The sequence below is a fragment of the Halictus rubicundus genome, chromosome 2 (genome assembly GCF_050948215.1).
Source record: "Halictus rubicundus isolate RS-2024b chromosome 2, iyHalRubi1_principal, whole genome shotgun sequence".
NCBI lineage: Eukaryota > Metazoa > Arthropoda > Insecta > Hymenoptera > Halictidae > Halictus > Halictus rubicundus.
The window spans coordinates 11,577,908-11,605,824 of NC_135150.1; the positions used below are offsets into that span (position 1 = coordinate 11,577,908).

Sequence of the window (27,917 nt, forward strand, 5' to 3'; positions counted from 1 at the left end):
TGTAATCCTGTAAATTGTGGTGATAAAATACCGAAAATCCAAGTTTCAATCCTAGGAGATCACTAATTCAAAAGTTATACGTGTGTAAAGACGGAAAATCTTCGAAAATTTTCGAAAAAAAAAGTTAAAAATTTCTGGTTTCCTGAGGTAAAGTTAAGTCGTCCGGTGACCTAACTACAGTGTTAGATAAAATCTTTACCAATTTATACAATAAATCCTGTTTCACATACATATATCAGTTTAAATTGAACTAATGATGATCATCGGCTCGAATAATCGAGACTCTCCTAAACCGTAAATTGAGCAAGCAAACTACGTGATGTTTAGTCTCATTTCAACTAGGAAAATGTCATAGACACGTTGCTGAAACTTTCACGAAAGAATTATTGAAAAAATCTTGCTGTCCGCAATAGATAACTCCTGACAATCCAAACAGATCAGTTAGATACATCTAAAAACTACATAGAACCGCACAGTGTTCGTCTCCCATAAAACAAAGTGGAGAAATGGTTCAATTTGCCTCACGATCCGGCATCGTGCGCCCCGAAACCAATTTATTCAAGTCGATTTCCATAAACCATCGTCAAGTGTACACTTCGTAGAATGAGTTACCGTACGCTAAAGAGCGGAAGAGTACAGGAGGGTGCACGGAGGTAGCATTTTGACGTATAAAAGCGCCGAGATAGTGTGAAACAAATCCGGGGCATCGATAACTCCGTCCCCAAAGTCTCCCATTTATCCCGATAGAGAGCCTGCAGTATCCGCAAATTCGTTGTGAACCTTCACCGTCGAAGACAGTACATATGTACTTCTAGGTGAGCTAGTGAAAAGGGACACAACCCTGTTCGACGTTAACCTGTCGCCCCTCTGCCTTCGGTAAAACTGAGGATACAACACCTGAACCGAGGTTACAAGGTAAAAGACGATCTCCGTGTGACCTTGAAAAAGATCCGCGTCGTCTAGCGACGGTCGAGCCTGGTGTACAGTAATATGCAGACGGAAAATGTTTTCTTGGGTGTGCAGGTAAAATCGAAGATGCAAGACCCGGGCGAGGTTACTATACTCCGTCCAACGAGTCGGGTCAGTAAAGATGAATAAACGGGCCCGTTCTATTTGACCGACAGTGTTTACATCGACACTCTTTCCCCAATATATGCTTCCATCGACATTCTGTTCTCGCCGACATACACATATCGACTACTACTAGGATCAGTCATGGTTTGTGCGTTTTTTCCTCGGATCTAGCACCTTTTATATTTTCCTCGCCGCACGGCCGTTTTGAAATTCTGTTTCCAGTAATGCCGCAAAAGCACGCGAATTGAATAAACATGATTATGTATGTACCGGTGAGAACAGAATGTTGATGAAAACATGTGTATATTGGGGAAATAGTGTCGACGGATATATATTGTCGGTCAAGTAGAACGTACCCGAACAGTCACCACTTGTGTGCTACAGAGGTCAAGTTACATTTGCCCGCTGGTGTATTGTTTATAAACACTGACTCGTTTCATTGGATGGCGTATAGGTCACGGACGATCTTCCTGTGGCCTTGAAGAAGGTCAGAGCCGTCTAGCGACGGTCTAGCCTGGCTATGGGGTAGAGATTTAAGGATGTGGGTTGGAGGGCAGCGATCGGGGGTTAATTTTGTAGAAAATATGCAGACAGAAACCGTTTTCTTGGGTGCGCAGGTGGGAACACTTTCGAGGAGCACGAGATCTACAACGGTTCCCTGCTGCAATTCCATCGTGTCGAGAGGCGACAAATGGGGGCGTATCTCTGCATCGCCAGCAACGACGTGCCGCCCGCCGTTAGCAAGCGAGTGACACTCGCCGTGAATTGTAAGCACGTTTCCCTCCTAATCCCTGATTGTATCCGGCAGAAAGGCTCCGAACCGACGACAAAATGTGACGCGAAACCCCCGTCGTCGTCGTCGTCGTCGCTGACGTAACGACACGCTCTCCGCAGTGACGAATCACTCTGGCCATTGGCGCAACCACGCCTGACTTCCACGGGCTTTACGATCCACCTCGTCTCCGGTAAACCGCTAAGGATCGTCTATTACCGTGAATTAAAGCGATTCCGTCCCCCTCTCGAAGGAACCCCCGGGCAAACCGGCGCGGCGGACGGGCCACGATAGGCATGTTAACTCCAAACCCCAATGAAACGAAGAGTGTACCTCGCCACGAGCTTTCTATGCCTAATAGGCAACGACGAGCCGCGCTCGTTACGAATTATTGGCGAATAAACCGTTTAGTAAGACCAATTTTCGGGACTACGAAACTCTATTGTGCTTCGCGCTGCTCTATAAAACTGACAAGGATCGTCGCTTCACGTTAAAGCTACCCAGCACTAAAACTGATTCTTAGACCGCGGATATTTATGCAAAATAAAAATGATCTGCCTCGATTACAAGTGAGCGAGATAGAAATGCCTTATTCCTCTAATTATTTTGGAAATAATATATTAGTGCTCTTTTTACTGTTTCATTACTATAATGATTAAGCTATTGTAATTATGCAAATGGTCTTTATGTGATCTTTGAGTTTAAAAGTATTGAACTTTTGAGTTTCGATCAATTGAAAAATATTTTGTTATTTTAATAGAGTCAACACTCTAACAACACAGTTTCGATATAACACAGCCCAAAATTAGTTAGTTATCATAAAGAAAGTATCACGTGTCTCAAAGCAATCGCTATAAAATTGACAATCTTGGAAGAACCCTATGTCTCAAAGCAACCATTTGCTAAAAAATGTTTGGGTCACCTAAACTAACGGTTTTTCGATAAAAGGAGGTTAATCATTTTTTATAGGAAATAATAAACTACATCGATCGATGTATGAAAGACTGCATGGTTCCATTAGAAAAATTGAAAGTGACCTTTGTATGCCCTCTACTACTTCACCTAAAGAAAAACTATTAACATAGAATTCTGACCCCCTCAAAACCATGTAAATTTTGTTTGATATACTTGTCGGTATAGTTAATAATTTCTGAGATATTCGAGTAGTTTATTTCAAATGCGACACTGTGTATATTTCAATCTATTGGACTTTGCATGTAAAAATTTGTGGATTTGAAACGACTAACAGTACCGTCTCGATTAATATTTAGCAAGCGTCGAGCTTGCGTAACCGGCTCACTATGACTACCATTATTTTGTAAGCAGCCCCAATACTCGGGCCTCCATATTGCCGCGAGTCCGTTTATAAAGGACCGGCATATTTCGTAAACGATGAAAAGCTTCGTTAATGCGGGTTTTCAGTTCTTGCTCCCTTTTTATTCGTTGACCCGATCTATAGACAAACTCTTTTCACTGTGCTGTACAGGAGAAGATCAAGTGGATTTAGATCTGGTAATTGTGGGGGTCTTATACGTGGTGCAGGTATTTCGCTTTAAAACCTTCTGCTCTTATGTACAAAGTCCATCTAACAACCTTAACCCTTTGAGGACGAGGATTTTTTAAAAGTATTTTCCTCGGACAAAGGTTTTGTACCAATGCCTTCAATAATCGGAAAAATGAGGGCACTCGTCTTTTTTAATGTACATTGTTTGAATTGTGTGTTAGCAACTTCAAGGATTAGATGTAAAATCCCGATGTTAATATATCGACATTTGACCTCAAAGGATTAAAACTTCTAAAGAAATGACCTTGCTTTGAGACGTTGGTTCCTATGACTTTTTTACACGTCGTTTTTACCAATACAGTTGATGCAAAAACTGTAACTTGGAATTTTAGTCAAGAATCATTTGTGAAAAAAATTGTGCATGTGCTAGAAATTATAATGAAAAAGATATGTTTTTATATTCATAACATGTGTAAACGTTGCACTGAAGTCTTTCTCCATATATGGAGAATTACCTTTATGTTCAGATAATTTTTTGATTTTTAACTCACAAGAGAAGATGAGTCTGTACACCCTTAACCTCTTAAGTACTGTAGGCCACTATAATGGTTTCCGTGGAAAGCATCAGTTTGAATGGTACGCCACTATAGTGGCTTCGGTAGAGAGCATCAGTTTGAACGGTACGAACCACTATAGTGGCTTTTGCGCCATCCGCCACTAGGCGCACCGTCCCTGGGAGACAGAGTTACGGACGAGTGCGCCGTACTTAAGAGGTTAAGTATTATGGTATTCGAAATAATTCCGAGGTGTACGTCTCATATTTGCAATCTTCTCTAGCGAATACAAACATAGTCTTTAAAGTTGATAACGAGCAAAGTCTTGTTGAAACGAAATATTTGAAAACAGTGTATGCAATAATATACAAGGTGAGTCACTTGAAGGTCAGTCTCTTGTTAGTGCAGTAATCGTCTTCAAGAATAATTCGATCAGAATCGATTCGTGCATTTAAAAATACATTGACCCATTAAAAAAAAACTTCTAAGTGCTCTTTACGCGACCATTCATAATTACGTAAAGCAACGCGTCTTACGAAACCGCTCGACTTTTGTGCCAAACATTGTTCGATAAAATTGGCAGGAAATGTTTCAGCGTAACCGTTTGTTGGCAACCAAATAAGCAAATAATTTTAATCGTTTGCGGGCCAGAACTTTTTCTATTGTATTTTCAGATGGATTGCATGAATCTATTTTCTCCGTGAATCAAGAGCTCGTCGTATACATTAACATTAAATCAAGGAAAAGAGGACTTGATTAGTGAAACTTTGGTGAACTTTGTTGGAGAATAATAATTTTTGTAATTGTTATAATATCGGCAAAGAGTTAACGCATTAGTATACTTGATATTCTTCCCCTAAATCTTTATCGGGTAATTGTTCCAGTAGTCAGCCATTTAAGAGCGGTCATCGTAAACGTTGTTATCGTTACTATTCTATTTCCTAAATTTTTTATAATATGGGGACACAAGGCTCATTGAAATAAACATATGAGAGTTTGTTTATTTCGTTTTAAGCAACTTGTTTTCAGTGGTGGCTGACTATGGGGGTAACTACTCTAATTGAAATAAGCCTCCCCGATTGAGTATCCAAAGAATGGACATTCGGAGCGGTTTTATATTTTTCAAACATAGAAAATTGTTAAGGTATCTGGTTGCCAACATAAAAGGCGGGGGGGGGGTAAACGGTGGGGTACTCACAGTAGCAGAGCACACGGCAAAAAGCAAGATCCTAACACGAAGAAAACTGGCCGTTACAACGTATAAAAACTTCTCAAGCTGACTGAGACTGCTGCTTGAACTCAAAGCGTTTTTTAAGAGTTCATATTTCCTGAGAAGTGGCAATATTTCTATAAGAAATAAACGTTGACCCTCTCGCCTTGCTTCTCTCGCGTCGCCACGGTTGATTCTTTCCTTGGTCGATTCTTTCCTCGGTTGTAACCGGATGCAAGGCATTGATAATCACCGGGGTTATCAGATTCCGCGCAGTTTCATTCGGGTAACAGCCGCCGTTGAAGCCCGATCCGCCTCCTCGGTTTACCGACAATGCTGCGAAAGAGATTCCAGATTGCTTATCAACTGTAATCAAGGCGAATTAAACCCCGGGATGTAGAGAAAAGCTTGTGGGGCTGTTCGCGAATTTATTGCGCGACGCAATAACGTTTATATCCAGGATAGAAATGCTTTTGTTTCTCCATAAACAATCAAAGCGACCGTGTCGCGTCGCCGCGACCGCGTACCCGCTGTGAATTTTAATAATGCTTCGTGGTAGATAATTTCTCAGGGCAAATACGATCAGTAAAAATTACAGTTTTACAATTATACACCGCGACGAGACGGCTCGGACTCCTTCTGCCCGGATATTAAAGTTCGACAGTGTTGCACGCGACCGTTCCCTTCTTTTTCCAGAGAAAACGCGGCGATATTTGCGGTTTGTTTTGCCCGCCGTGTAAGCTTCGCGTGTCGACAAAGCTGCAGGGATTAATAAAACTTGAGAAAAGGGCAGCGAAATTTTGTAGAAGCGTGCGTCGCCGTTGCTGGAAAAATAAGGAACTCGCTCGGATTGCTTTTTCTAGGATAATTGAAGGTCTTTAGGTTTATTCGAATCCGGAGTCACTTAAACGTTTTTAATAACAAGTCTGGCGATAAGAGGTTTGTTTATGCTCGAAAATACACTCTCCGTGACAATGCTACAAGCGGATTACGGATTTATGCGGTCATACTACCTTTGGATCCTTGGAACTCGATCTTGTAAAGTATTTAAGAAGTTTAAGTATGGTTTTTAGCTTTTTGGGAGCTTAGTAGAACTACTAATGCAGAGAGAGCAAATTATTTTCATCCCCAATTTTTCAAAATTAGTGTTCAAGAAACTACATTTGCATTCAGATCTAATAATAAATTTCTTCAATTCCGATAGTTAATGTAATCATTAAGTAGACAATTCCGGTCGTTGACATAAACACTAAAAGAATATTTTGAATCAGTATAACACTATACCTTGTATACAAAAATATTAAAAAGTTATATCAAATTTTCTTCTCATGGTTCTGGCGATTGTTTTATGGTTGTTATTATTATGCTGCAGACTTGTATACCATTTTGATTATTTAAAAAAATTTTTTTAACTAAGTTGAACACGTTATTAATTTTGGTATAAATACTTTCTTGTATTTCACAAATTTACGTGCACCTTAAATGCATTAAAATCTACAATCTAACAATAAGAGACTGCATAAATCTACACGTACTAGGGTAAGGGACCCATATACTGTGGGGGTGCCAATTACTGTGCCTATATTGATTATACTTATTTTTAAAGCATAATTAATATAGGTCCAGTAATTGACACTCCCACAGTGATTGGGTTCCTTACTCCAGATGTCATTGTTTCTCTGAAAACGTGCTATTCAACGCCGTGCTATAATTAATATTTCTAAGAATTACTTGTAAACCTTCATGTAGTAATCAATCTAAATAGTACGAGAAAAGAATTTCGTTGGAGAGGGATAATATCGAGCTTCGAATAGTAAAAACAATAGTAAATGAGTAATTTATGTCACAAAGATTGCGTATATTAAAGCAAAAATAAAGGTAGCGGAAGATACTATTAACGAATAATAAATACAAAATATTCTATGTACTCGATTTTTCCAATGAACGTTGCATTATACAGTGGATCGACAAAAGCATTTAAAAACTACACTTCCTTATTGTCGCTGAGTGTACTGCGATATATTTCTTACGAAATATTGTAATATGCATGTGCATATTTTCAGAGTTTGAATTTTTGGCCTGTAATATTTAATATATGATGAAGCTCGTAGTCAATAATCAATATGTTGTAGCGTCTCGTGGAGTATTTAAATTTAATTCGGAACCGTGCATACGAACCATGATGAAACTTTGTTAAATTTTTATAGACTAATTTCAAATCGATAATTCTGGCTTCCTTGTTGCACTCTAAGAATTGTAAATCCATTTTTTCTGAAAAAAATCATCGAACCAGTAGAATTTTTAATTTCACCTGAAAAGAGTTTGCAACATCTTCGATTCGGAATGTATTTATTTACTAAAACTCACCTGGGAAATCATCATCGGTTTCTATGAAATTGTAGGTTACTGGAGCAATCAGAAGTAATGAACGAGCGTAAATATAGGTTCAACGATTCAGGTTTAAGGGTTGAAGCTGCTCCACAGGTTTTATCCCTCCGGAGCTATTTCAAAGATTGTCGAATTCGCCAGGGAGACGATTTTATTGAAATACTTCATGCGTAACACGATAGACTATAATCGAAAAGAAACGTGATTATTATTATACTCCAATGAAAATGAGTATACTAGGAAATCAGAAAATTACAAAAATTTGCGTGCAAACTGTTGCGTGTTCTTCTTATTAATTTAAATATTCGTAGTCTGAAAGTTATTCTAGATAAAATTATGTTAACCCTTAAGAGGATCTTTAAAATATATTTTACAAACGATTCTGTCAAATTACATTTAATGTTCATCTTTATCGAAATGATATCGAAATAGAAACGTAATGAGGAAGGATATCTGAATCCACGAAGAATAATATTATTGATAATTACAAATTGAATAATTACTACCATAAAGTGAAGTGGGGCCACATGGGCATAGTACACTTAAGGGTTGATAATATTTAAATTTAAATAGCATTTATTCTTTAATTTTCAGTGAACATATTGGAAATCATAGATTAATTTTGCATTTTTACAATTTTTGTTTGATGGCTGCATTACCGCAAATATCATTTGCAATTGCTTCTCGTGTATGAACAAATTGAAACATTGGTATAGTGGTAACAATAAGGATTGGAGATCTATATGTTATTCGAGATGCAAAATAATGTGTGCCGATACGCAGTTTGCATAACTACCATCAGTATTAATTATCTGAAAACAGCAGACGCGGCCGAGAATTAATTACGTTCAGCTGCGATAATGCGTTATACGTTCCATAGTTTTGTTTTGTTGTACAAGTAGTAACAATAGAGCTAAACCGTCGGTGGTATTTTAATTTCGGTGTAGAAAATATTGATTCCTAAATGGAACGAGAAAATTACAATGAAATCGCAGTTTCGGTTCAACTTCGCAAATGCACGCTGCCGCAGCAATACTGCAGTCGAGATTGTAGATTCCGCTGGACCGTAGGAAACAACTAATTCGTCTTCTTAATAATATAATAATAAAGGGACTAACGAAGCGGATCGAATGACTTGATTCACTTTGTTGCAGTGAATAAACGATGTTGGTCCTCTTAACAACGAAATTGCGAGAGACGAATATTTAAAGATAATAAGCGTAAGAAGCTGCATCGAAGTTTCTTCGAGCGATCAAATTGTCATTCAGTTTACACGCAAATGTTCATTTTCGATATTTTAATGTGGTTTTCAAACAGAGTAAAAAATAATCTGTTAAAATGTCACAGAATATATTTACTCAAAAGATCATACTAAGTGTAACCCTTTTGCGGACGAATGTCGCAATATTGAAACCTACAAATCTGATTCCTAAAGCTGCAAACAAATAATTATTTAAAACTTTGAGTGGCGCGTCTCTCTGATATACGAGATAAAATTATTTGTGAACTTTTGTGCTGATATATTTGACGTAACGAAGGCTAGGATCTGCAGCATGCAACGAGATTAAAGTCCTACTTAGTATTATACATATTAACTATTCCATTTTTATCTGATTGAACAAATTATTTTAATTTCATGGAATTTTCGAGGTGCTATATTGCCAGTCAAAATATTACTAGCATAAAGCAAATCATCGTTTACAAAAATGAAATAAGATGTTGAAAAATAATGATATTATTGAGGGATCAGTTGCAAATATCTGAATTCGGTAAAAGAAATTGTAGAATAATTGTAAAGTTTGTTGATACATTAAATATTATTCTACTTTCACATACGTTAAGTTTATCGATTTGAAATTATAGAATACTATTCAAGAAAATTAAAGTGAACCTAATATATTCTAATAATATCTTCCTAATATATTCTTTATAAAGAATTAACTGCCACGTCAAATACAGGGTGGTCTGCGCAACATGCACACCTATATAACTTCCAAAGGATGCGTTGCACGAAAAAGTTTTGTATACAGAAGTTGCATGGTCTGAAGGGGTACACAATTTAGTGTATTTATTTTTTTTTGCAGGTGGAAGTGTTTCGGAGATTTGAAGGTTGACTTTGTTTTTTTAAATGAAATACTATATTTTTTATACCAAAATTTGGAAGAATGTCGAATTCTGAGTAAAAAGGTATTGACCTTCATTAGCCCTAAACTTAATAATTAACGAGTAATTTCACTTTATTTCCTGAAAATTTTCTTACAAAGAAAAAAAAATCATTTAGTTTTCTCTTTATTTTTCTAACCTGATATTACGCGAAGAAAATTTTCAGGGTGAGTCACCTAACGTTTGCACCTTAAATATCTTTGTGGTTTCAAAAGATACGTAAAATATGGTAAGGACAAAGTTAAATGGTACAATGGGGCTGACACAAAGCCATAAAAAATTTTGTTTTTATGTAATTTTTTTAGAGATATCAAGGTCACCTTGACTTTTTTAAATGGAACCACCCTTTTTTAAACACCTACAATGATAGCCCCTTTCATTAGGAATCAAAGAATAGTACCTCCTGGCCGACATATTATATCCCTGGTGAGAGCTGTGTTTTGGACATATATCGTAAACACTGTATTATATAAGCCAAAATAGGTTAGAATATACAAGATATAAAAAAGTTAAGAAGCTGATTACTATAATAAATCTTGTCTTTTCTATATTTATATTAATGAATAAGTAGTTCTGAGTTTGAGTGTCCTTTAACCTCTTAAGTACTGTACGCCACTATAGTGGTTTCTGTGGAAAGCTTCAGTTTGAACGGTATGAACCACTATAACGGCTTTTGTGCCATCCGCGACCAAGCGCGCCGTCCCTGGAAGATAGAGTTGCGGACGAGCGCGCCGTACTTAAGAGGTTAAGAGCACTGTTCCGTCAATCAACGTGTTAATTAGCAAAACCAAAATTAAAAGATTAAAATTTGTCATAGCGAGTGCAACATCAATCCTTTTGCATTCCACGAATTCTAATAAAATTCGGTTTGTTCGTATATACCGCAATAAAAATAAATTGCTAACTAGCCACATGACTAATATGTTTGATACTGCGTGTAAAGAACTCTTGTCCGCGAAGGGTGAGGACCAAATGATTCATTCGCGAGGGTGCCAAATAAAAATTTATGGAATTTTTCACATCTGCTCGGGCAGCTCTAATTGGTACATTAAATCACGCGGCCCCGCTCAGAAAACCATGTAATAGAGATATGTAATCCGGACAAATTATGGATGTCTATATTCTGCTGGCGAGGACATTAATCAAAATCTTGGTGAACCGTGTGTATCGCGATAAATCGGGCAATTAATTTGAAACCGCTTCCACAGTTGTACCTGTCGTCAGTGTACCTAATCAGCTTTTGGGAACACCTTTGGGTCCGAACGTGCAATTGCAGTGCATGGTCGAGGCATTCCCGAACACAATAAATTACTGGGTGAAGAACCGGCAGGGATCGGAGGACGAAATGCTGGTCGAAGGGTGAGATCATTAGTTCGCGTCATTTTAATCCTACTGTTCATGACCGGGTACCCCGGGTACTTGGAAATTTGAGCTAAAAATTTTTTTTTGGTGACATTAAACAACTTTTTCCTAAATAAATTTTGTTCGCCGAAGCAAGCACCATTGTGCTTGAACTACAAGTTCCTCGATTGTGTTGTAGAAATTGAATTTTTTAGTCGTTCGTATTCTTCGTTTACAAAACTCTGTCATCTCCATTTTCGAGTATTTTCTAGCATCGTGCGTTCATTCACTACCACATTTTGATCAAACATCGCATAACACTGCCGTCAATGTACCATTATTTTTCCACTGAATAATAAACATAAAACCGTTTGTCGGTCATGAACATGAGGGTTAAAATGTCTCAATTCGTCTCATTTTTTTCTACGTATGGTAATACTTATGGCTATATTCGACGCCGCAGATCCAAGTACAGCGTGCGAGAAGAACGATCCGGATACAAAGTTTTGATGTCGCTGTTAATCAAAGGGTTAACGGAACATGACTTGGGCAGCTACAGATGCGTGTCGACGAACAGTCTTGGCAAGGCCGACGGCAATTTAAGGCTGTACAGTAAGTTCTTCCAAGACATAAAACGGAACCGAATGGTCCCTCCAGTTTACTGTTACCTGCGTTAGCCGTACTCGCTTCAACAATGACATAACTTACATTGTTCATCCCTTTTCTCATTAGTTGCGTTCTTTCCTTCCTACGTTTAACATCTACGGAGCATCGAATCCCTTGCCTTATAACTTCATTCCAAGCTTTCAGGTTAACCTCTTGCCATACGATTTTCTTCGTGGTTACAATAATTACAACTTCTTTGTCTTCGATAATTTTACTGATGAGAACAGGACAATTTATTTATTTTATGCCTACATTTACCTTAATGCTTAAATGCTGATCACCAAATAATTGCAATACAGTGAGGAACAAGATGGAACCAATGAAACCATTTTTTCAAAAGATCATAATTGTTATTAACCCTTCGGTACAGGGATTGGGTCTGTGAGATCATGTTTCAATTCCTTTAAATTATCTTCGAATTCATCAATAAATTCTTGTTTTATAGTTTTATGCAACATGGCAACATTGTGTAAGTAAGCTCCGAGTTTTTCGAAAAACTGTCAATGAAAATTGGATAAGTTTTAATCAGAGTGCATTTATTGTTGCTTGAAAAACGATGAATATTCCAATCAAAAGTATGAACAAAAATATATATTCGATATTTTGTCAGAAAACCATTGTCAACCGTACTGCCATGCTTCATAAAAATTTACCGAAGATAAATAACTTGTAAATAAATATTACTAAAGTTCGTGAATTAATCGTTTATTTATCTGAATAAATAGTATATTCAACGTTTGTAAATGTACGTATCACTCCTTTCAATGATGAATTTACTGGTTTAAAAAAAATATATATTGTAGTTTGAATATTGATATGAAATTGTGTTGTGAATAAGCAATTACACATACGCACGTTTTCTTTAATCTCATTATTTATTTGTCCTTCATTTTAAGAATGAGAAAGTGCGAACATATTAAATTGATTCAACCAGTAGTAAACATCATTTATAATTTTTTTAACTTTGATGATAAAGAATGGAAGGAACAATTCCGTGTAAATTTTAAAACGAGAATTCTGGTCCATTTTCAGAAATCAAAGTTGGCTTCGACAGGTCGTCACGTGGGAAAGATCATGTATCAATCATCGGTGGTAAGTTATGCTTTACAGAAATTTTAAAAAATATGAAAACAATTACAAAACTGATAAACACACTCGTCGACAAAAGTTTCCGCAGGAAATATTTACCAACATACTTGTGATAAATTTTTCTTATTCAAATGAGAGCAAACATGGCGTAGGTCAGAGTATATTTGTTTGTTCATTTAGCAATTTAGTTGACCCTCGGTTATCCGAATAAATGATATCTGACTTTCCCATTATACATATACAATATATACATTGCAGTGCAATAATATAGTGAATTATTGCATTTTATAGTGCAATTCAGTAGAGATTTATTAATCCAGCACTATAGCTAGATAACTGTCGTATTGTTCAAATACTCATGCTGTACTGATCACAGTAAAGTCTTGATCTAAACCCAATCCTATTGTCTTGTGACCGTGTTGACTCCGGCAAACGTACAAAAGGACAACGCTTGTAAACACGGACCGGGCGGCTCAAGGCGCACTGCATACCGTTAATTAAACCACTAAATACAGTTCAAATTATATCATGTTTAGTGTCATTTTAATCAGAAAAATGCCACAAATAAGTTGGCGAAAGTCCCATAAAAAAATTATAAAAAATAAAGAAGTTTCGTAATTGGATTAGTATTGATTCACATCCATATACTCGACCCGGTATCGGATTACTCGGCATGTTTACACTGCTCGGCGACCGAGGCACCTTCTAGGCCCCTCGCAGGGAATGCCCTCCAGTGGAGGGGATAGGCGAACTGACCAAAATCGTGTAGCTCCGTTCGGCTTAGATCAAGACTTTACTGTAATTTGGATAATCGAGGTGCCACTGTATCGTGAATGAAACAAATAAATAAGATCCAAACTGTATCGTGTTTGGTATCATTTCGATCAGAAAAGTATAACGAATACGTCAGAGACCATTTCATAATAAAATCAGTAGAAACAAAAACGATTTATTATTGAATTATTGAAACATTACTGCAATATTTTCGACCTAAAAGAATGATTACCAGGAAAAAGGGATCCTGCTTTTTGTAACAGATGTAGAACATTTTAATCTTGCATAAGGATTCGCAGTCACCTTATAACTTTTGTCGGCTCGTGTGTAGAATTTTGTTGATGCTTGTCAGGGGACTCGAAGATACTAAAAATTCAATTTCTCGTTTAGGTTTAGCTGAAGCTGCGCAAAGTTCAGGCGCCAATGGCCGCAGCAGAAGGTTCATCGGACGTAGCAACAAATTATCACACTTCCTGTCTATATTTCTGTTTATACCGGTGCTGCTCTGGCCGCGGTGAAGAAGGCATTCGTTGCTTGGTCACTGTTAAACCGAGTGCCGGATAACTTTGTGCCAAAAGGACAAGGAAAAAAAGCAAGAATGCTTGTGCATGTACGTGTACGGTGTCGAAGGATGTCGGAGTGTGTGTGCGTGTGTGTTGCGAAATTATAATTAAAAAAGAAAAAGCGTGCGCAAAAGATGAAAATCGTTCTGTCTGACTAAATAAGAAAAACGAGCGGAGAACAAGTATTGTATCGAATGTACGCGTGTGCATGGCGAAAAACAGCGAATTAATGAAAAAAAGAAAAAGAAAAAGGAAAAAAAGCGAAACAAATAAACGAATTGGAGGCTCGCGTTCTCTACATCTTCCTACTGCCCTTTCCTACTCCCGAGTGTTAAAAAAACATTTTTAGAACAATAAATGTTGTCAATGTATGCGTCCGTTTAGATTCGCAATCCGTTTCGTTGGAGACCATCGACGACGGATCGACGGGTCATCGAGAAATGACGCGCCCGCATGACGAAACGACAAGAAGTGTGCAAGCAGCTTGGCCCTTCCTAACGATGCTTAACAAGTCGTCAATAATATTCATAAGTTACAATCATTTTGTCATTGGTATCCGCATTACAGACGTTAGACGTCAGGGAACTCGATGTTTCGAAATAAAACTATCAGATCAAACGTTGTACACAATCATGGCCGCTAATAATTTATATGACCCTCTTCACTTCTGTTCCCTCTCGTACATACTTCGCTACACAGGCAATCCAAGGCTTCTGCAACTCGATCCTGCCCTAACAAGGTTAGAGAATCGAGGAAACTTCTAGTAGAACACGGGATTTTCGCGGCAAGCAGCGCAAAATCTGAGGTAGAATGTTACAGTGAAAAGCTTCTAAGTATTGGTCGCTTACTACACTCAACTCTTTCTTCACACGGTAGATATGTTCCTCCAAACACCGTGTTAAATAAAACCGTGTAAAAGAAGTAACGAAAACTTAAGTATATAAATTCTGATATATGTACAGGGTGTATAAAAATAATATATCACGACTACCATGGAGGGAGCCTATACCTCTGGATTTGGTAGAGATCTGTTAAAAACATGGACCGCAAAATTGACCTTGACTCTTTTTTCAAGGTCAATACATTTTTTATTTCATTGTATAGTACTCATTGCAAGGAACAAAAATTTCAAAAGAACTATGGATCTCAAGTCAACCGTCCTCTTAAGAAACGACTTTAAAGTTTCGTAAATTAATTTATTCCATATGTCTACAGGCTGTCCCAAAATGCTATAAGCGTGGAGGGGATAATTCTACATGATAAAATAATTTGAAAATATAGAAATAGAATTTTTTTCATTTGAAGCCTCGACAAGGGTAGTCGTCGACAATTTTTCGAGACTAGGAAGTTTAATGTTCGAACACTTTTCCGAAACGCATCTTTTTTTGGACCGTGTTACTAAACATACCTCGATCAAATGATCGGACTTTTATTAGACAATTACTGAAAATATAAAAAGGCATTCATGGGAATTGGTAAGATAAATTTCCTTATTAAAGCATCCCTTACAGGTAGACTGCGGATTTTATGCATTTATGGCAAATATGAGTAGGTAAAGCACAAAACAGAGGAGACGTGAAATGAGTTTAATACTACTGGTCTCTCCGTTATTTGTAACTCGTCAAAATTAGTAAGAGAAGAAATCAATTTTCAGGTAACTCCCTTTTCCTGTAATTGGTACAGACAATTTTTATTTTGCGTGAAGATCCGCAGTCTACTTGTAAGCAACGTTTACCAGCTACTTTTAGTGCTTGGTACGATTAGTATTACCTCGAATCTCGTGAATTATTACGTTATTATTTACCATATGCGATATCTAGGGATGACCACAGAATCTACAGTTTGTTGTATCTATAATACCAGCTTTTATAGTAACGTGTTGTTTTTATTCTCCAGATTGAATTAAAGAGATCAAGTAAGACTGACCTAAATTTTATCGATCATATTTCTAATAAATAAACTACAGATTTGCATTTATAGTTATTATTAGTAAGTCATTGTAAATAGATTTTCTACTAGAGTATATAGTAATTTTTTAAAAAGACACATTTTGCTCCCAAGGACCCAACATTTCGAAAGTGGTACTGTATTAGCAACTTTTCCCTAAGAGTACCACATATTGCGAAATTTTCAAAAATCTATCAACTTCATGACAAATACGAATGAGAATGAAAATGGATCCGTTTCAGCGGTGTTAAAGCAGGAACAATTAGCGCGCATCATTTATTATTACTGTGTACTATGCTTCCACTATTATAATAAACACGTTTTCTTATAGAAGAAAAGGAAATAAGTAGAGGCTTGTTAGTCTGTGAAACCTAACCCCTTTTTTAAATAATTTTATCAATAATAACTGGATATCAACTTTTAAATAATTTTAAATGTTTGCTATCCGTAAACAATTTCAAAAAGAAGAAGTTTGTACTCTTTTTTTATAAATACAAATTTCAGTAACTACTGATCGTTTCGTTTCAAAACGTTGCACATAAGCTATTCGAATCTTTGGAACTTTCAATTTGGAATGCGCAGGAGGTTTCATGGAATTTTTTGTTGCCAAGGATCTATAGCATCGACATCGTAAAAAACAGGGATCTTAACGACCTATAAGGACAAAGACGAGATACAAGAATAGAACTGACATCTTATAAGCTTCTACGGCCAATATGACTACCTTATTGACCAATAAATTGAAGACTGATTAGAACGTTCGCTTCTCCTGAACGACATTCAGTTAAGGAACGATTTAACAAAGTAATACCGAGAAAAAGAATGTGTGAGTCTAAACGAATGTAAGATTAAAATGAAATATTTAGGTAATACCCGCATACGAATTCATGCATTATGTTCAACATATTGCATAATTTCACAGTTACTCTAAACAATCTCTAACCATAAAGTGAACTATTGGAGCCGATGATAGTTTACTCAAATTTATGCTAATAGTTATTTAAATGTGTAACTATTAATAATATCACTGTGGATTTAGATGAAATTTTACTTTTACAGTGCTACCGTGTTCACTGTATATATGTCTCAAATGCCTAGCCGATAAAAGTCCCAGAACTATTCCCACTGCCGCGAAATATACCCCGTGAGGGGCCATGAATCGAGGCCTCTAGAGCTTCGCGGTCCTTTTCTACGAACGGCGTGGATCAAAGAATAGTATCCCCTGGCCGATCAAATATCGACAATTTCTCGATAATGGGACATTTAACGTACAAATACTTTTTAGATCTACTGTATATAAAAAAATTGTTAGCCAGTGTACAGTTAATGTTCTCCAAATGGTTGACACCAGCAACGCTGATGGTACTTTAATTTCACAGAGTCCCACCAAGTCGCAGCACCTTCGGGATCAACTCGCTTTCACGATGTTATCGTTTGAAAATCATTCACGATCATAATCTTGATTTAGTAGTCCTAGATATTAGTAATGTCATAGACGAGGTATAGGAGTAGACCAATCGCCGAATGTATTTTTTTATCGCACTCCTATATTTTCATGTTGCGCTCTACGTTACCGATAATTAATGAATTTAGGGTTGTTAGTAAGAATCGAGTGTTCTACATACTTCATTTCCCCAAATGTCTTTGACAAAGAATGATTAACAAAAATTTTCGACATGTACGTTTATCTTATTTATTACGTTACATATAATTAAAGATTACAATCCCCCATGTGATTATATAGGAATTCAATCGTTATTTATCGATTTTTTGACATAATCTCGAATTTTCATCATTTCAAATCGAAATGATTCGACTATAAATTGCGATCTTGCAGATTTTATTTGCACCCTCAAAAGTTAATAAATTCGCTTGGGAATACATTTTAAAATCGATTTGAAGTAATCCCTTAAAATCATCTTTCTCTAAGCTAATGGTCGCAATATATTTCATACATCTTCAATAAAGAATTTGTAAACTAATATTTGTGATTATGTATATGTACAGAGAGGATAGGAGATTGCTCACGCTCGGGTTTTCGGCGTTCCCGATATAGTGCTGACATCTGCTCAGCCTTAGCATGGCACAGAACCGGGACGTCTTTTCTGGAACAGAACCGAGCAGTCTTTATGCATGGAAAAGAACCGAGCAGCTTTTAGATAAGAATATGACAAATCACATATATGACATATGACATATATCGTATATGAATATGACATATCACATATATGACATATAACATATCACATATATGACATATGACATATATCGTATATGAACATGACATATCACATATATGACATATGACAGATATCGTATATGAACATGACATATCACATATATGACATATGACACATATCGTATATGAATATGACATATCACATATATGACATATGACATATATCGTATATGAATATGACATATCACATATATGACATATGACATATATCGTATATGAACATGACATATCACATATATGAGATATGACATATATCGTATATGAACATGACATAGCACATATATGACATAGGACATATATCGTATATGAATATGACATATCACATATATGACATAGGACATATATCGTAGCGCAACGGCCATTCAAATATGTTGAAGGGCATTTTTGACTACCTCGTCCGGCTAGGTTCTTTAACGACGAAATATTCCAATATTTCAATATCATTTAAAATATTTCAACTACTATTTAAAACTATTAATAAGTTTCAATAACAAACTAATTTAAATAGAAAATGAAATTTTAACAAACAGTATAAGATTATTGCAAGCTCGCTATTAATGTGCAAAACTCGGGTCCGGTCAGAGACATTCAGTTTTCAGGAAACGCTTTCTGTGATCCCCTGTCGAATGGAGAAAAGGACAGCGAAGCTCGACAGCTAATACGTACATAAGTGCTGGGGCGAGTACATCGGTGTGACACTACTACCAATCAAACAACAAAACTTCTTTATTTTTCATTATGTTTTTATGGCTTTTTCACAAACAAATGTGAGACATTTTTCTGATGAAAATGATACCAAATATAATATTATTCCGATGATAATTACTTGTGTAATGAACGATTAAAGTTTCGGACGCAAAGAAGGACAGCATATGAAAAGAAAGAAACGCGGAGAGTCCTTCTAGCCTCAAGTTCGACTGCTCGGTTTTCGCCGCGTTGCACAGTGCGGACAAATAGAAAAAGACATTTCCAAAACATGCCCAAAAAATACCCAAAACATTCGCAGTACACAGCGAAACATGCGCAAATTGTGCCCAATACATGCCCAAAACAGGCCCATGAAATGTGAGGAACATGCGCAAAACACCCGCAAAACATGCGAAAACACCCGCAAAACATGCTGAAAACATTTCCAAAACATGCCCAACACATGCGTAAAACACGCACATAACATGCCCAAAACAACCGCAAAACATGCCCATAGCATGTGAAAAACATGCCCAAAACATGCCCACAGCATGTGAAAGACATGCCCAAAACATGCCCATAGCGTGTGAAAAACATGCGTAAAACATCCGCCAAACATGGCCAAAACACCCACATAACATTTCCAAACATGCCCAAAATATGCGCAAAACATACGCAAAACAGCCAGCTGCGGCAGTGCTACGACCAAATCCCCCTCTGTTGAGTCACTTGCCCATAGTTGGGCCCGGCGGGCAACCCGAGCCCGAGGGCAGCTCGGGGAGGAGCCCGGTCCGAGCCCGCGGGCAGCCCGGGCCCGAGCTCCCCGCCGGACATGGGATGCCCGTGGTATATATTTGTGGTATTTATATTTTGAAGGCTAACTCGTGGGCAACACCAACTTTCAATTACGTTAGTCGCCAACACCAACTTTCAATTACGTTATATTGCATACAAAACAATTTAGCTGTACGTTCTAATCCTGGTTAAAAAAAATGATGTGCGTTCGGTTTTATGCTAAAAGAGAACCCGGTTCTGTTGCAGGAAAGACGGCCCGGTTCTGTGCCATGCTAAAGCGGCGATGTCACGAAAGTGGGAACGCCGAAACCCCGGGCGTGAGCACTCTCATTCCTCTCTGGTAATACATCAAAACCACAGAGCATATATTCTGCGATTGTGATACACATGAAATGGCATGGACTTTGCAGCGATATCTATTAAAATTATAACATAAAAAATTATCGACAGTCTTTTTACTAAATGTAAAGTTCTTACAACGATAGCAATATGTAGCTATATATCTATGTAGTTTTACTGTACTCCTTATCGTATTTTAGAATTTCAAATTTAAATTAATTCTGAATAAAAAATTCATGCCATATAATATAATCTAACTATTAATTCTGCGGGTCTATAATACATATGATAAATACTCTATTATACTATTTAAATCATATTTATACACTCTGTCATTATAGAATATTATTAATATTCGATATGAGACGATAAAATAATTATACAATTTAAACAGTTAAATCGTTTTAAATTTGAATTATACTCTTTGTAGGGTACTGAAATAAAAGATTACAAAAATATCATGCTTATAAACACAGCTTCAAACGTACATAAAAGGTTTTAGTTCGAAATGTAATCAAATTAATGTAAAAATAAGTGCTGTTATTTTTGTTTGTATGTTCTTGTAAATACGTTATGCTCTTTTTATTGTTATAATTGTAATACGTATGTATATTATTATCAAATAGAAATCGGTTGCGTATTCTTAAACCTATCGAAATTCGAAGTCACAAGCACACTTAACCTACTGTATTCTGTATTTAGTGTATACTAAGATTTCGGTGTGATACGAATAGAGCGGCACAACGTTAGTGCAGTACCGACAAATTATTATTTGTTAACATTTTTTCTTGTAATACCTATTAGTCTAAAAATTCGTTGTTACAGTTTATTTTAGAATCCTTAGGAAACTCTGGTATTTCCTAATATGACTAGGTAAGTTCGAAAGATTTGTTAGGTTATATTTTTACTTTATAAGCCGAATGATTCTAAACATTCATTATTTGTTTTATACTTCAATATACAGTTTGCGATACTCTGTAGTAATTATTACTTTACTTGTGATTCACAAAAATTGACAGTACTGCGAAGGTTTAAATAATTCTACTTTCAAGGGCACGTTTACTTGAAAACGTGTAATTTCAAATCTGGGAAAAGAATTATGGTATATACTTTGTGGAAAGAATGACTTTTTTAATGCAGTGTTTTATTGAAGAAAACATTTTTCATCGTAAATTCAATACAATTTTTGAGTTTGACAGATTCCCAAATTTTTGTTAAACAATAATCGATTAACATTAATATAAACAATGTATATTCTATTTTGTATTGATTTTTAATGAAATTTAAATTCTTCAATTACAGATCAAAGATAGAGTTAGGAGATGTAACCCCACACAACATAAAACAACTAAAACTTCTTAACCAAGTGGTATTTCCAGTCTCGTACAATGAGAAGTTTTACAAAGATGTGTTAGAAGCTGGTGAACTAGCGAAACTTGCATATTATAATGATATAGTGGTATGCTTTTAATTTTTCACATTCAATTAAAAAAAGAAAAGAATAGAATATTTATTATAAGAAAATAATTAATTATTTATACTAGGTTGGAGCAGTTTGTTGTCGAGTAGATACCTCAGAGAACTCCAGGCGTTTATATATTATGACGTTGGGATGTCTTTATCCCTATAGAAGATTAGGAATTGGTACTGTAATGGTACAACACGTATTAAATTACGTCAACAAAGATGGAAACTTTGATTCTATCTTCCTGTAAGTATCAAAAGATAATCAATTCTAGAATAACTATAAGATTATGTATTAAAAATCAAAAGTTTGATATTCTAACATTTGTTTGTAGTCATGTTCAAATAAGTAATGAAGGAGCTATTGATTTTTACAAAAAATTTGGATTTGAAATAGTAGAGACAAAGGAACACTATTATAAGAGAATAGAACCTGCAGATGCTCATGTACTACAAAAAACGTTACGTCCTAGAATAAATAAAGAGCAAACAAATATTCAACAAGTAAACCAATAAAAAAGAAAGAAAGAGATCGTTAATCATTAATTTATGACATCCAAAAAACCACATGTTCTCCCAGTCTGGTAATAAAATAATTTTTATTCTATTTCCCAGTGTGTTATAAGTTATAAAATTAGAATTTTATAAATAATTTAATAAAGTTAACAAATACGATGTACTTCCATGTAAAAAACAAATATAACTTAATAAACCCTATGAATTGTTAACACTCTCAAAGCAAAGAAAATTTCTATATCATTAATATCATACATATTGTCTTCTTCTTTGGTATGATTTAATTAAGTTAATTTCGTTTTATTAGTATCTTACATCTTCCAAATTGATGTGTTTATCAGCAGAATAAAATATGATACTGTATAATATAATAGTATATCATGTTTAAACTGAATTGTCTGTTTTGATTTTTCATCTCCTCTCCCACTGTTTAAAAATATTAAAACAATATTTTGATCTGAGCTTCTCGCATGTAGCAATTTAACATTTAAGTACAATAGATTTCAGTATGTTATGAGTAAAATGTAGCAGTATTTGTACCGTTGCCACCATCGATCTCAAATATTTTATAATATATAACGACAATAGATAGAACAAATCTTATTAAAAAAAGAGTAATTTAATGGAATGCAATTAGTACCTTTTTAGGAGACAGCACGTTACGGTAATACTTCTACTATTTACTCTTACATTTTAATATCAACAATTTCTTTAATAAAGATAACAATAAGTACAATAATGAATGCAAATTGTTGATATAAAAAAATTCAAAATTATATCGTTTGATACTAAATGAATCAATAAATATAGGGGCACAAGGGAAAAAAGTCAATACATAGAGATATAAATTTCGTAACATTTGTTAATATTAATAAAAAAAATTTAACAAAAATCTGAACAAATCTTCAACAATAAATCGAATTCATTGACAACAACATTAATCAGCTTCTCTGAAAGTATCAATCATTTAAAATCGATGACCATAAAGGTATAAATACTTGTAAATTATCGCAGCTTCTTGTATAAAAAATTATTATGAACAACATTTAAAAAATTAGCAGTAACGAAACTTGTTCCCACATATTAACATTTATACTTTAATGAGTATGGGCTACGTGCATATGATTATAATGCTAGTAGCTCCTGCATTCGCTTGACACATAGATCAGATCCATCACTAGCTTCTTTTGAGACCTGTAAGTGGGGATGAATAAAAAATAAACATTGCAAATATTAACTGCATTCAGCTTTACAAGAGCTTCCACTTACCGGTGACAGATTAAGAAATCCGTGCGGTAAACCGGGTACGATATCAAGCGTAACTAATACACCAAGCAATCGAAGTTTTCTTGCAAACATGACGGAATCATCGAGGCAAGGATCCAGTTGTAGCGTCTACAAATGCAGTTTCAATGTTGCATATTCATCGTCTGTGAAACCCCGAATAAACGTGAAGAACCTACCAGCATTGTAGTAGGCGGTAATTGTGCTAAAAGATTATCTGATGCGAGATAGGGACTTAAAAATGGATCCTTGGGCACTGTAAATATAAAGTCTTCCACTGGACACCTTGCACTTTCTATATCCAACTCTTTGGACTCTCTATGCTTTCCTGGAAGCGACCACCCAAATAGCGACCATGATTTACCATTCTTTGAAATGTCATTGTTCGAATTGTCCGCACCGTTTCCAGCAGTCGAGGAATTTATACCGGTATTTCGATATAAATCCAAAAACCTTTTAATATATTCTTGAGATTTCGCTCCTTCTGTCGGATTCTCTATACCTACTACATCAAAACATGTTAATAACAAATCACTTAAAAGCAGCAAACCAGAAAGGGCATAGCCAGATAAGGTGATCTATGATTTTGAATCGAATTTTTAATTATGCACATTCATTCTCTGAATATAGAATTGTTCACTACTGAAGTTTTATATAACCAGTACCTCTTAAACTTCTATGAGAAATAAAATAAAATAAACATTTTTTAATCATAATAAAACACAACTACCACAGTAATATAAACATTGTAAACGTGGTCATCTGATAACTTTAATATAAAATCAGCAATTTCAAATTTCTGGAATTTTGTATAAATCGATTTGGCAAAAAAAATTCACAATCGTGTGTGCTATTCGGTAGAATATTTATAAACTTTTTCGTAATTTTTTGCTGAGAAGAACAGCAGAAATAGAGCATAATTCAATGAAATCGTGTTCACTCTAAAACTACCCTTGTGGAAGGGCTACCGACTTGAAACTTTCCACACAGGGTTTTCTTTGGGAGACCTATCGAATGGTATGATGAAAGATCAATTTCGTTTGGAGGCATATTTGACCAACTCATCTGGCAGTACCCTCTGTACACAAAATATTCATAATCTCTGTACCATCAGCTTCTGTTAGACTAACAGAATTCAAAGTGGTGTCAGATGGTAAAGATGCTAACTTGTGCGCGTCGTTTGTCTCATCCCCATTGGGACTGAGAGCTAACGCTATCAAATCGCTCTCACTGACTTCTGCGAAGGACTCAGTGTCGGATTTATTATCATCCCCTATATCGTTTTCTTTTTCTCTAGTAGTTCAATAAATTCAGAATTAATAATAGGTAGCAAATAGAGGCGTGCGAGAAACCGAATGTGCTCGGGAATCCCGAAATTTTTGAGAACCCGTCCCGACCCGACATTTTCGGGTTCTTGCACGCCTCTAATATTATCTTATCTTATTTGAAAGTGAAATTCATTTTTTTCTAGGCGATTTACTTTGCTGTTTTCTTAACATCTGAAGCTGCATATGATTTCAGGCAGCGTATAAGAAATCCCATAGGTAACAACGGATCCGTCACAGAAAGGAAACGTGAAGGCGACAGTACAAAATCGACAAGGACTGGGGTGTATGCCATAAATATTGCGTCCGGTTTTTTTATGTTTAGTTCTATACACCTTAAGGTGATTCCCAAGTTTAAGTTGGCCCCAGCAGAATCACCTGAAAGAAGTTAGTCCTGTAAGCTACAACTAATACGAATGCAGAAGGAAAAATGATAGTTACTTACCAGCAACAAGTACTTTCTGCGCTGTACTACCAAGCAAAGTACTTGAATGATTCAAAGCCCATGCATAAGCGTATAAGACTTCTTCGAATGCTCTAGGGAATGGAGCTTCAGGTGCTAAACTGTAATCTATACTTAAAATCGGTATGCCAAGGTTTATAGCCCATGTCCGTAAATAAGTTTCATGAGATAATGAAGTCTGTGCTACAAAACCTCCGCCATGGCAATGGATTATCAGCTCGTTCGACGATTCAAGCAATTCTCCTCCTACTCCACCTGAACCAATCTAAGAGAATCATGTATTGCACAATGAGTGAAATCAATGTTTCACAAAAACTTTCTATTCGATTAAGTAAAACATGAAGACGGATGTAACAGTTAAATATTCAATTTGTTCTAACTATACTTAGATTATATAAATTGTCCCTTTACCATTCCTACGCGACGTTTAAAACTCAATAATCTAACATGGAGCGGCTTCTTTCCAATGTGACTGTGTGGTATTGGAATTGACACTGTTTTCCCATCCAATGTGGAAATTGTCAATTCTTCAGGTGGAATAGAAATTATCTGATTTATTGCCAAAGATTGAGATACCATAGCTGGCAGTCTATGTGCTAGATCTAATAAAGTAATTGATAAAGTACATGAACAAGATAGTGGAAAATTACTTTTTTCATTAAAGCGAATGATTATATTTTACCAGTCTCATTGAGAAACCAAAAAGCTTGACAAAATGATACATCAGCACGTTGGGAGAGATCTACAATACGACGTGCTCTTGCCTCAGGGTCTAACACGTATTTCACGGAATTAGTACATCGTGACAACAGCGTTCCATTAGAATAAAAAATTTCGCTAAATGTTGCCATAGCGACCAATATAGTTTTTATTATTGGCTTGACTGCATCAGGAAACTGAAATCAATTTATCCTGTTATCTATTACGAATCGATTAGAATTATTACATAATTGTTTTTCTGTTAATACCTGAAATCCTAAGCATCTGCCGTAAAAGCAATACTGGTTAATACTATCCATTTTAAGTAAAATATCATGGGGATTGTGATTACCGTCTATGAAAAGAGACGGTCTACCATCAGCCATTTTTTCACTCCACGAGTATAGAGTTTGTAAATGTTCTAAACAAGTGTATAAAGATGCTAATAATTGCAAACATGCTTCTATTTCTCTGTAAACATTCGTGTATGTCAATATAAGAGCATTAATTACTTCTTGACGTTATCTGTTTGTACCTTAAACTTCAGCAAAATATTTACCTCATGTGATAACTTTTACGAAAAAATATAGAATCTTTTTGACAATATATTTGGTGACAGATTGCACGTGAGTGTATGATACATTTATCTATTAAGACTAGGAAACTTCTAAACCCATTGCCAGGTACGTCTACATCAAAATCAAACATGGGTGCAAACCTACTGATTTCTTTATATAACGGTTGCACCTGTTCTAAGTGATCCAACATTGCCAAATGGGCGGCTCTAATTCTGACACCATTTTCATCTTGATGCGACATAAAATATTCTGCATTTGCCTGGCATAATTCTCGCAGTGCCCCCCACTGCAGGGGCTCGTAGTCTTCGAATGGTCTTTCAAAGTCATCATTGAGAGACATCTGAATTGTTTATTGTTTCACCGTGCGACAGTCAATTTTTAACTAACTATTTTGTGGTAGAAGACAAGTACAGAATCTGTAAAATAATAATTACGCTATTAGTTAATAAAAACAACATTTGATAAAACTATCATACAATATGGGTACTATTATTCGCAATATTATCACACATTACTACGAATCGCTACGAAATATTTGTTCAATCTAATTAACATTGGTACCTGTGACGTTCATGGTGCTAGTAACTATAAGGTTAGCAATAACGCGATGTACACACCACTTCTGAATGATTTGTAACTTGTTATTTACACTGCATCACGCCCACTCGTGCAAAAATTTCTATGTACATTACGGTCCGCGTTAAACGTCAATTTTTATTTTTAATTTGACATTTGCTACATGTCTATCGTCGCCGCCATGACGCTTTTTGGGATCGATATCAATATCTTACAAACAAATAACAAGCGCTATTTACGAATTCAATATTTCCGACGGTCGAGCACTTTTGAATGGAATGAGATTCGCGATCGAAGACTACATACCTCATTTGAAGTGTAGTTAATGACTGTGCTACGTACGTATTGATTACTCCGTACGTATAATAAAAGAAAACGAATCACTTGAAGTTCAAATGACGAACGAGCCGAGCAAAGTTTACGTAAAAATAATACATCGTTCAAGTTTAATTACCAGCTAATAACCAGAGTCTATTGGACGCTCGGAAATGCTTGCTTATATTCTGATAATACTATTAATTACGATGATAGCAATATCAATTAGCGGCAGTAAGCATAATTCGATTCCCGATATCGGTTGCGGTATACATACATATATACTTACCAGAATGCGTGCATATTCGCGTAGTTTTCAACGTAGTGTTATTCACAGTAATCACGAATGAAATGAGAGCAAATATTATTACGGTTCGATGATTTCCTCAGACTGACGGTCAAGAAACGAGAAGTAACAATTTTAACGGTTTTCGTAATCGTATTCAGTTCGCGATAGATAACTATGTTGCGTTAGACGTACTAATAATCATAATGATAAAAAAGCAAATTAAAGAAACTGTGAGCTGTCTTCGACATTCAATTAATATCTGCGACTTTTCGTATAGACGCTCTTTATCGTGCCGTTAAATAT

General features: G+C 35.8%; 4 protein-coding genes across 8 annotated transcripts in view; 3 read left to right on the top strand and 1 right to left on the bottom strand.

The window, feature by feature from the left end:
- Positions 1 to 15,077, top strand: part of LOC143365259 (lachesin) — a 195,693-nt gene extending 180,616 nt beyond the window's left edge. For both annotated transcript variants that reach the window (XM_076805287.1, XM_076805288.1), the window contains 5 exons: positions 1,692 to 1,841; positions 10,874 to 11,024; positions 11,470 to 11,618; positions 12,705 to 12,764; positions 13,926 to 15,077. In XM_076805287.1, coding sequence (XP_076661402.1) covers positions 1,692 to 1,841; positions 10,874 to 11,024; positions 11,470 to 11,618; positions 12,705 to 12,764; positions 13,926 to 14,053 — 638 coding nt within the window. In that variant the 3' untranslated portion in view covers positions 14,054 to 15,077. The remainder of the gene's footprint in view (positions 1 to 1,691; positions 1,842 to 10,873; positions 11,025 to 11,469; positions 11,619 to 12,704; positions 12,765 to 13,925) is intronic.
- LOC143365261 (small ribosomal subunit protein eS19) overlaps positions 1 to 27,917 on the top strand; it is a 168,617-nt gene that overhangs the window by 68,567 nt on the left and 72,133 nt on the right. The gene's annotated exons all lie outside the window — the stretch shown is intronic.
- San (Probable N-acetyltransferase san) lies at positions 20,739 to 22,654 on the top strand. Its single transcript, XM_076805280.1, has 4 exons — positions 20,739 to 20,978; positions 21,408 to 21,564; positions 21,650 to 21,816; positions 21,905 to 22,654. Exons 1-4 carry the CDS (start codon positions 20,971 to 20,973, stop codon positions 22,083 to 22,085), a joined length of 513 nt encoding a protein of 170 aa, XP_076661395.1. The 5' UTR covers positions 20,739 to 20,970; the 3' UTR covers positions 22,086 to 22,654.
- On the bottom strand, positions 22,757 to 27,752 carry Hsl (hormone-sensitive lipase). 4 transcript variants are annotated; one of them, XM_076805276.1, is made up of 12 exons: positions 27,317 to 27,443; positions 26,996 to 27,220; positions 26,416 to 26,850; positions 26,126 to 26,327; positions 25,840 to 26,053; positions 25,569 to 25,759; positions 25,140 to 25,422; positions 24,850 to 25,072; positions 24,478 to 24,662; positions 23,549 to 23,874; positions 23,355 to 23,480; positions 22,757 to 23,279 (listed from the first exon to the last, which is right to left on the bottom strand). In XM_076805276.1, the coding sequence occupies exons 3-12, from the start codon at positions 26,772 to 26,774 to the stop codon at positions 23,211 to 23,213; spliced, it is 2,178 nt and encodes a 725-aa protein (XP_076661391.1). In that variant the 5' UTR covers positions 26,775 to 26,850; positions 26,996 to 27,220; positions 27,317 to 27,443; the 3' UTR covers positions 22,757 to 23,210. The 4 variants fall into 4 exon arrangements, with proteins under 4 accessions (XP_076661391.1, XP_076661392.1, XP_076661393.1 ...); XM_076805277.1 differs by lacking the exons at positions 26,996 to 27,220; positions 27,317 to 27,443 and adding an exon at positions 27,615 to 27,752; XM_076805278.1 differs by lacking the exon at positions 26,996 to 27,220 and having other exon boundaries at positions 27,317 to 27,468.

Bases quoted from the DNA above. Each gene is read 5' to 3' on its own strand.
- San (XM_076805280.1), top strand. The intron at 21,565-21,649 runs GTATGCTTTTAA...TATTTATACTAG, and splicing joins CATATTATAATGATATAGTG to GTTGGAGCAGTTTGTTGTCG. The intron at 21,817-21,904 runs GTAAGTATCAAA...ATTTGTTTGTAG, and splicing joins AACTTTGATTCTATCTTCCT to TCATGTTCAAATAAGTAATG.
- Hsl (XM_076805277.1), bottom strand. From the start codon at position 26,774: ATGTCTCTCAATGATGACTTTGAAAGACCATTCGAAGACTACGAGCCC. The intron at 25,760-25,839 runs GTAAAATATAAT...TTACTTTATTAG, and splicing joins TTGGTTTCTCAATGAGACTG to ATCTAGCACATAGACTGCCA. The intron at 23,481-23,548 runs GTAGGTTCTTCA...CTGCATTTGTAG, and splicing joins TACCGCCTACTACAATGCTG to ACGCTACAACTGGATCCTTG.